At 45.0% G+C, this 10,431-nt stretch overlaps 1 protein-coding gene across 1 annotated transcript; it reads left to right on the forward strand.

Moving 5' to 3' along the window:
• The first annotated feature begins 8,920 nt into the window (after window positions 1–8,920).
• LOC124672686 (protein SRC2-like) lies at window positions 8,921–9,926 on the forward strand. The gene has a single exon (XM_047208877.1). The coding sequence runs from the start codon at window positions 8,985–8,987 to the stop codon at window positions 9,924–9,926; it is 942 nt and encodes a 313-aa protein (XP_047064833.1). The 5' UTR covers window positions 8,921–8,984.
• Window positions 9,927–10,431: the final 505 nt, after the last annotated feature.

The following is a 10,431-nucleotide window of genomic DNA, read 5'->3' on the forward strand; positions in this document are numbered from 1 at the left end:
TAGGCACCCACATTGAAGGTTCGAAGCTTAATGGAACATAATCATAGTATTCGCGAATTCGAGTTATACACTTCTTTTAAACAAGATATATTCGTTTCAATAGTGTTTAATCTATTATGCATACTAGCATGAGATGGATCAAAATTATTATCGAGCTAAATGATGTAATCAATTTCCTTATAGCATTAAAAGCTTGATCCCCATCACAATGAAGGAAATCTCCTCCCACTACGACGATCTAAGGCATATCTATAACGAAGAATAAGTCCAAAATAGAAATTACTAAGGAGCAAGCTTAAGGTCATTTTAGGTTCAGGTTTACTATAAGAATCAAAAATTCTAGACCATGCTTCTTTAAAATTCTCTTCACCTCCTTGTTTAAAAGTGAAGATTGATTCCTCGAGTGATAGAGTAACAACTACGGGATTAGACATGATAATAAAGTAAATGCGAGTAACTAATTTTTTTGTGTTTTTGATATAGCAAACAAGACAGTAAATAAAGTAAAGCTAGCAACTAATTTTTTTGTGTTTTGATATAATGCAGCAAACAAAGTAGTAAATAAAATAAAGCAAGACAAAAACAAAGTAAAGAGGTTGGGAAGTGGAGACTCCCCTTGCGGCGTGTCTTGATCTCCCGGCAACGGCGCTCGAAAATATGCTTGATGGCGTGTATTTCACGGGTTCGTTGGGAACCCCAAGAGGTAGGTATGATGCGCACGGCAGCAAGTTTTCCTCGAGAAGAAACCAAGGTTTATCGAACCAGGAGGAGCCAAGAAGCACGTTGAAGGTTGATGGCGGCGGGATGTAGTGCGGCGCAACACCGAGAGATTCGGCGCCAACGTGGAACCTGCACAACACAACCAAAGTACTTTGCCCCAACGAAACAGGTGATGTTGTCAATCTCACCGGCTTGCTGTAACAAAGGATTAACCGTATTGTGTGGAAGATGATTGTTTGCAGAGAAAACGGTAAAAATAAGTATTGCGACAGATTTGTATTTCGAGTATTAAAAGAATAGACCGGGGTCCACGAGTTCACTAGAGGTGTCTCTCCCATAAGATAAAAGCATGTTGGGTGAACAAATTACGGTCCGGGCAATTGACAAATAGAGAGGGCATAACAATGCACATACATGTCATGATAAGTACGGTGAGATTTAATTGGGCATTACGACAAAGTACATAGACCGCCATCCAAGCCTGCATCTATGCCTAAAAAGTCCACCTTCGGGTTATCGTCCGAACCCCTCCGAGTATTAAGTTGCAAAGCAACGAGACAATTGCATTAAGTATGGTGCGTAATGTAATCAACAACTACATCCTCGGACATAGCATCAATGTTTTATCCCTAGTGGCAACAGCACAACACAACCTTAGGGGTTTCTGTCACTCCCCAGGTGTCAATGCAGGCATGAACCCACTATCGAGCATAAATACTCCCTCTTGGAGTTACTAGCATCAACTTGGCCAGAGCCTCTACTAATAACGGAGAGCATGCAAGATCATAAACAACACATAGGTAATAACTTGATAATTAACATAACATGGTATTCTCTATCCATCGGATCCCGACAAACACAACATATAGCATTACACATAGATGATCTTGATCATGTTAGGCAGCTCACAAGATCCAACAATGAAGCACAATGAGGAGAAGACAACCATCTAGCTACTGCTATGGACCCATAGTCCAGGGGTGAACTACTCACTCATCACTCGATCCGGAGGCGACCATGGCGGTGTAGAGTCCTCCGGGAGATGAATCCCTCTCCCGGCGGAGTTGCCGGAGGAGATCTCCGAATCCCCCGAGATGGGATTGGCGGCGTCTCCGGAAGGTTTTCCGTATCGTGGTTTTTTGCATCGGGGGTTTCGCGACGGAGGCTTTAAGTAGGCGGAAGGGCAACGTGGGGGGCCACACGGGGGCCCCACACTACAGGTCGGCGCGGCCAAGACCTGGGCCGCGCCGCCCTATAGTGGCAGCCCCTCGTGGCCCCACTTCGACTCCTCTTCGGTCTTCTGGAAGCTTCGTGGCAAAATAGGACCCTGGGCCTTGATTTCGTCCAATTCCGAGAATATTTCGTTACTAGGATTTCTGAAACCAAAAACAGCAGAAAACAGACAATCGGCTCTTCGGCATCTTGTTAATAGGTTAGTTCCAGAAAATGCACGAATATGACATAAAGTGTGCATAAAACATGTAGGTATCATCAATAATATGGCATTGATCATAAGAAATTATCGATACGTTGGAGACGTATCAGAAGGTATGAGATTGTCTGGGAGAGAGAACCTTCCCTACCGGCTGCTGTAGAGGAAGCCTGGTCCCGCGGTGTTCCATGTAATAATCTGGGGGATGTCTCCTCTTCCCTCCGCTTGATGATGTCTAGCCTTTATAGCTGGAAGTATACAAATTTTAAATCTATACCAAAAGAGATTGAAAAGAAAAGGGAGCTGCTTGATAATCTGCACCAATGCAATTATGATGAGAGCATTGAAAAGAGGATGGGGCTGGAAAAAGAAATGGATGAACTCCTTTACCGTGAGGAAATTTTCTGGATGCAGCGATCTCGTATTGCTTGGCTCCGTGAATGGGATAAGAACACAAAATACTTTCACTGCAGCTTCTTGGAGAAAGAAAAAGAATAACATCCGCAAGCTAAAAAGGAGTGACGGCACTTGGACGTCTGACACTATTGAGATGGAAAATATGGCTAGGGACTTTTTCCAAGATCTTCATACTAAAGATGAAAACATCAACCCAGATATTATAACTGGGCTGCTTGATCGGTGCATTACTGATGACATGAATGCAGACCTGTGTACCCCTTTTTCTGAAAAAGAGATCAGTGATGCTCTTTTCCAAATTGGTCCTCTTAAAGCCCCCGGGCCGGATGGTTTTCCAGCACGCTTTCTTTAGCGGAATTGGGGTCTCCTGCGTGACGATATTGTTGAGGTTGTTCAGCGTTTTTTCCATGATGGAGTTATGCCTGAGGAGGTCAATGATACTGCGATTGTTTTAATTCCTAAAAAGAATGATCCAGAGGAACTGAAGGATTTTCGTCCAATAAGTTTATGTAATGTCATTTTCAAAGTGATAAATGTCTTGTGAATCGGCTTCGACCTATCCTGCAGGACATAATTTCGCCGACCCAAAGTGCCTTTATTCCTGGGCGTGTTATAACTGATAATGCACTCATGGAATTTGAGTGTATCCATTCTATTCAGTCGAGTTCAGCGGCGCGGAGGAATTTTTGTGCGTATAAATTGGATATGGCTAAGGCGTATGATCGTGTGGATTGGAGTTTTCTCGAAGGGATTTTAGCGAAATTGGGCTTTCATAGTCAGTGGATACGGTGGATGATGGAGTGTGTCACCACCGTGCGGTTCTCGATTCGCTTTAACGGACATATGTTGGACCCTTTCACCCCATCCCGTGGTATCCGCCTAGGTGATCCTCTTTTGCCATACTTATTTCTCTTTGTGGCTGATGGTCTATCTTGTCTGATTAGGAAGGACATAGAGTGCAATGCTCTTCGTGAATTTCATATCTGCCGTAGGGCTCCATGTATTTCTCATTTGCTATTTGCATATGATAGTCTTTTATTCTTTGAGGGGACTGTTGATCAAGGTCTGGTGATCAAATCTATTCTGGATAAATATGAACAAGGCACGGGGCAGTTGGTGAGTTTGAGAAAATGTTCAATTATGTATGGAGACAAGTGTTCTCCTAAGGTACAATTGGAGTTAAAAGGAATCCTAAAATATCATACTGTTTGTTTTGAAGAAAAATATCTTGGGTTACCAGTTCCTGATGGGAGATTGAAAAAGGGAAAGTTCAAGTCTACTAAAGATAAATTCTCAAAACAAGCTACTGATTGGTGTGAAAAATATATGTCTTCTGGTGCAAAAGAAGTCCTCATTAAATCAGTTCTTCAGTCCATCTCTACATATGCTATGGGAGTGTTTAAGTTCCCCTATGGTCTAATTGAGGATCTGTCCCAGATTATTCGGAATTTCTGGTGGGGTGATGAAGAGGACCGAAGAAGAATGCACTGGATGTCCTGGGATAAACTTACAAGACCAAAAGCATGTGGTGGTATGGGCTTCAGGAACCTACGCATTTTTAATCAAGCATTACTTGCACGGCAGGCATGGAGGCTGATTCAGTTCCGGATAGTCTGTGTGCGCGTTTGCTAAAAGCCAGGTATTATCCCGTGGGTGATTTACTTGACACGGCCTTCATCCAAATTCAATCCCAAACATGGCAGGGTGTGCTACATGGCCTGGAATTGGTGAAAAAAGGTGTGATATGGCATATTGGATCGGGTAGTAAAGTGAAAATATTCCGAGACAACTGGTTACCCAGACCGGAGGCTATGAAAGTGGATGGCCGACGTAGTAATTTAAGGAAAAAGTGGGTATCAGAACTTATTGACCCAGTATCAGGAACTTGGGATGTGCAGGCTGTTCGAGCGAATGCTGTCTATTCTTCCGGTCTGTGATGTCTATGGTTGCGAGATTGAAGATGGTTTCCATGCACTTGTCCGCTGCACCCTTGCTAGGGCATTGCGACATGAACTAAGAAGCCACTGGCATCTCCCACCTGAGGATTCATTCCGATATACTGGGAAAGAATGGTTACTTCATCTCCTGGAGGGTATTTCAAAACCTATGCGATCTAAGGTTATTTTCTTGCTATGGCGGGTTTGGCATCACAGAAACAATGTGGTTCACGGAGATGGCAAAGCTTCGATTTCTACCTCAGTTTCATATCTTGTTAGCTAATATCTTTCTTTCACTCAGACTTTAAAAAAACCTCGGCTTCTAATTCTGTTGCGGGTCCACTGGGCATTGCTTCGTGGACAGCTCCTTCGGAGGGTTTTGTGAAAGCTAATGTGGATGCTGGATGGGACAGTACATCAAAAACTGCTGGTCTTGGAATTATCATTAGAGACAGTAATGGAAGCACTATCTTATCTGAATGGAGATTCGTTACTGCATGTGCCACTGCCGAACAAGCGGAGATACAGGCTTTCCTAGCCGGGTTGAAGCATCTGATAGATTTGGGTCGCTGGCATGCGACCATCGAATCTGATTGTCTCCGTATTGTTCAAACTGTCTCTGGATCCATGGATGATCATTCAGGAGGATGGGCCCTAGTGGCTGAAGCCCGAGAACTTTTAGTGTTTATCATGATATTTCTGTTAGGAAAGTTGATAGGGTGTGTAATGGTGTAGCCCATGTTCTAGCTGAGTTAGGCAAGTCAGGTTTTTCTGGTTTACTTTTGGATGCAGCTCCTCCCTGCGTGTTGGAGCTGATCGCCCTCGATGTAACTTGACTTTGTCTTCTAAAAGCCGTAAGTTTCCAGACGCACTCTTTTCCTTTCAGGGTACCGAAGGAGGCTGGAAGGTTTTTAATGAGGCGGACTTGTGTGCTTAATATATGGTGGTTATTTCAAAAAAAAACTCAGATAGATTTAGTTTTAATTTTTAAATTAAAAATACATGTTAAATGAGACATAAAATATGCTTAGATTTAAATTAAAAAATTGCGTAAACACCATAGAAAGGACTAAGAAAGCTGATATTTAATATAGTGTTCAATCATAATAGCTAGTATATCAACCAAATATATCTCAAATGAAAATTATGTTGGCACATTGAAGTATTAAATCTGATCGACCCCCGCCGCTACGGGGCTGGGAGGGGGTATTGGCCCTTGGGCTGCAATTCGTGCCGGTAGTGATTGGGGGCACCAGTGGGAGTCATTTTTTTGCCCAGAACCACCAAAGGCCGTTTGTATGCAATTTCCTGTTTAGTTGCATAGATTAATATCGATTGTTAGACACAAAGGTATTTTAAAACCTCTTGAGTGTGAATTATGTAAGAAAATTGAGTATGTTAGCCACTTGTTCTTTGATTGCTTAGTATCTAGGTTGCTACGGTCTGAGGTAAATGAAGTCTTTAATGTGATGGTTGCTGAATTTTTCTCTCTTGCTTCTAAATGGCTATGCAAAAAGAGATATTTGCGAATTATTGTTATTTCATCTGCTCTAGTTTGGAGCATATAGAATAACAGGAACAATTTGGTGTTTAATCGTAAGACTTGGATTTCCATGAAGCAGGTGTGGGGTCTACATGCAGCTGTATAAAGTGCATCCCATGAACACATCGAGGATCTTCAGTTCCGAGGGTCACCATCACTCGCAAGGCCGAGGGAGGAAGAAAGGTGAACCGTAGATCGAATCGACTTTCAACCACGGAACAAAACTTCACCTTTAGACTAGCCAGACACCGATAGTTATCCAGTTAAAATCGAAAAAAAAACACGGGAAACGGGAGAATCAATTCGCGGCTTACTGAGCGTGTATCGCAGTCAAATCAGTACGCGTAACACAGGTTCTATTAGTTCGTCTGCACACAGGCAAGAGAAACGCAGCAGAAAATATCTAAAACTTAACTAAAATGTAGGTAAAAGTTTGAAATTCTCTCTGCAATTTTGTGTCCACCCAGGAAAGTGTGCATAGAAAGAACAGAAAAATATTAGCTCATCAAGGTATTAACAACCAGGAAAGAATCGATCTCACTAGATATTTCGAGGAAAAAACCTTTAGCTTGCGTGCGATCGACCATGGCACTATCTACGCAATGTATTAATAACCAGGAAAGAATCATTCGAAGAGATATTTCGGAAGAAAGAGCTCTGAATTATGTAATCAGACAGCACAAGGTTCTTGTCTTTGCTCTACCGCGTACCTAGCCTGCAGCACATTCAGAGGCTCAGCAGCAAAGCCCGCCAGACTGAAATGGTATACATATCCAGGCATCGCATCTTTCAGCAACAGAAAAGGACGAATAAACGCATAGAAAGAAATGGAAGCGAAGCTAGACCAAGATATTAGAATCGGTGGACGGTGCTGGGCAAATAATCGCCCGTCACGTCCGATCGGAAGAGAAAAGAGCAAGCTCTATGCATATCATGATTGATATAGATCTAGTTCCTAGGAGAATAACACCTCGACCAAGTTGCTGAGCATCAGATGCCACCAAATCTTGGCATACCCACCAAACTTGGATTAATGTAATCTCCTAGTCGGGGAATGACAAGTATGCACATACCTTGGCATTCATCGGGTCAGTCCGAAGAAAGCATGAGGACAAAAAACTAGGCCCAGGCCTGGCCCCGCCAAAAAGCCCAAAAGCTTTGCAGCCAGGTCAACAATTTCAGGCCCAGGCCATGGAATTTCGTGCGGCCATGCTAAAATGCTATGCATGAAAGCACATGTTAGTCCCGGGTAGTCCTTCTTAGCTTCCGAGCTGCAGGATGCCCTTTTTAAAAATTCAAAACATTGTTTTGAAATCTGAAAAGCATCTGAAAATACATGCAATTAAATACAGATGTCTAATAAGGATGAGTAAATTTTCATCTAAATACATTTTTATTTGTGATGCACACAAGAAATGAAAAGGGCAGGGGAGATCGAATTTTTTGTTTGCCTTCTTAGATCCACAGTTTTCTAGTTTCTATCTATCGAAAAATAAAACATATTATTTAACAAATATATACAGATGTATAAATACATTTATATGTATACATAGAAAATTGATAGAAAAGTTAAACTTTATGAATATCATCCCCAGCTTTTTTCAAATCCCGAGCTCGGGGCAACTCTGGAACCAAAAGTTTGCGCCTATGTGCATCCACACATTATGATATGCGATCGATGCACCGGACAAATATACGAGTGAAATCTTGTTTTCATCGTAGCGTAGCATGTAATGTATAGTTGTGTGCACACTCTTCGGTCCAAAAAGCTCAACAGACCACATATTTGCCGATTTTAATCATGAGCACGAATAAACGTATGTAGAAAAGGTGTGAATTCCAACAGAAAAAACATGTAAATACAACTTAATGATTTTTCCCCATTTGGCAAAATTTCCATTTAAGCAATTGTATTCTAGTTATTATGGTTTTAAATATTTGCCCCCATCCGTAGGGACCGTCAAAGCATGAGAAGTTAGACACTAGATTGGTGTCACACTCCTCAAAGAGGTGTGTTTAATGCAGCAATTGGGGCGTGGTGAGCTTGTTAAGTCCGACCACGTCTGACAGCTCGGCCCGAGCCACCCCAATCTCTCGCCCCTCCGGTGTTGGAGTTGGCGGATGATGCTGAAGAAAGAACAAAATAGTGGTAATTTTGTTGCTTCACGGGAGGAGATGAGGCGCATGAAGAAGCCGACACAAAGGAAGACGTAGGTTGGCCAATGCACCACATGTTGCGTTGAATGCGCCTCTAAGAGATACACCGCCAATTTGACATTGTAATCAGGATATATGTTGCGTAAAACCGGCAGTGGTTCCCACTTAAGAGAATGGGGCAGAACTTTTAAAACAAGTAAAAACTAGAGCAAACTCAGTTAAATAGGGTATCTGGATGAATTCCTTCTGAATGGAGTTATAGTGACACAAACAAAATCTTAGTGAGTAGAGGAATTCATTCGTATTTCTTTTAAAAAACCATTAACCATGTGATGATATATGCAAAATCTTACAAGTGCTTTGACTTAAAAGGTGGACCCATGTGGGTTTTCGTTCATGCATCTACACCTCTGTCACCCAACAAAGAGGTGGTTCTCCCATCAAAAATAAAAAGATGGTTCTCCCAAAAATGGCTCAAGTTCATCCCAGAATTTCACTAGCTCTCGAATCCCGCCCAACGGAAATACTACAAAATTTGGGCCCATAAAGGAACTTTAATATATATATTATTTTTTTGCGAAAGAAACCTTAATATCGCAAGAAGAAGCTAGCCTCACACCACCTCCTATACATACACTCCATATGCTGCATACCTCCCACTCAGCTTGTACTTGTAGCCAGAAGCTGCTGAGCCATTGTTAGCTGAAGCAAGCTAGTGGGTACTCACTAGCTTCCTTAAGGAGTTAACTAATTAAGCTGTTGTTAGCTTCGTCTAACAATGGCGTACAGAGTGCTGGAGGTGACCCTACAGTCGGCCAAGGACCTGAAGAACGTGAACTTCATGACGCGCATGGAGGTCTACGCGGTGGCAACCATCTCCGGCGACCCGATCACGCGCCAGTGCACCCCGCCGGACCCCTACGGCGGCCGCAACCCCACCTGGAACACCACGCTCCGCTTCGCCGTCCCGCCCACCGTCGGGGGCGGCGGCAGCGGCTGCCTCCACGTCATCCTCCGTACCGAGCGATCCCGAAGGGACCGCGACGTCGGCGAGGTCATCGTCCCGCTCGAGGAGATATTCGCCGGCATCGGCTACAACCGCGGTCCGCGCCCGCCGCAGTTTGCAGCCTACCAGATCCGCAAGCTGCACCGGGCCGAGACCCGCGGCGTGCTGTACCTGTCGTACCGCCTCAGTGCCGTCTTCGTCCCGCTCCCGCAGGCGCAGGCGCCGCACCGGTGGGCGACGAGAGCTTCCTCCGACGAGCCCTTCGTTGCGTACCCAGCGGCGCGGCCTTATGGTCATCAGCCGTACGATTACATGCTAGTCCCGGCGTTGATGCCGCCGCCGCCAACTCCACGAGCTCCGGGGCACATGTTAATGGCTCCATCGTCTCCGCGAGCTTCCAGTGGGCATATGGCCTTCCAGCCGTCTCCACAGGATCCTGGAAACATGGCCCTACCGCCGCCGCTTCCAAAAGCTTATGGGCATCTATCGATGCCGCCGCCGCAGCCGCCGATAAAAACTTCTGGGCACGCGACGCCTCAAAAAACTGCCGGAAAGAATAACGGCGACCCGGACTTTGGCATCGAGCTCAGCGCCGGGCTGGAAGGCGACACCAGCGGCGGGATGATGGTCGGCGACACGATGTCCGACGGCGCGGCGTATAATGCCGGGTACAGGGCAGCCATGGCCCGCGAATGGAGAAGGGGCGTGTACTAGGCTGTAGTAATATTTTCACCTCCGTGCTGGATTTCATGCAGGGGTAATCAGTTATAATTAAGCTGAATAAATAAAGTTGGTTTGATTAACCTGAGAGTTAGTGTGTTCGTGTCGCCGTGATCAGATGGAGCTATGTGTTTGTATCACTGGGTGACCAACATCATGTCGAAGGTAGAAACCACGAGCACCGCCCAGCTCGGGTGACTCGGGAGGCGACGAACTCCTAGGCGCCGAGTTCCTCCACAACCCCCCATCTCTCTCGCCGCTGCCAGAGGCACCCGCCAGAAAACTGACGTGCATCTGCCAAGGACGGTGGCGGCTAGGACCTTGCTGCTTCACCTCTTATGCGCAGAGCCTCAACATCGGCGGTGGCAGCCTCCAGACGTGACGGTGGGGGCGGCCATATAGAGGAGGATGCTCGCCGATGTTGAAGGTCGCCCCCTCGGTTTGTGTGTGCGTGAGGAGATGGTGGATGTTGCTCGCGTCTCGGTGGTCGCCCCGTCGA

Source organism: Lolium rigidum, chromosome 7 (genome assembly GCF_022539505.1).
Source record: "Lolium rigidum isolate FL_2022 chromosome 7, APGP_CSIRO_Lrig_0.1, whole genome shotgun sequence".
NCBI lineage: Eukaryota > Viridiplantae > Streptophyta > Magnoliopsida > Poales > Poaceae > Lolium > Lolium rigidum.

What these genes read in the sequence shown, in the direction of transcription:
- LOC124672686 (XM_047208877.1), top strand. Translation starts at nt 8,985, where the DNA reads ATGGCGTACAGAGTGCTGGAGGTGACCCTACAGTCGGCCAAGGACCTG.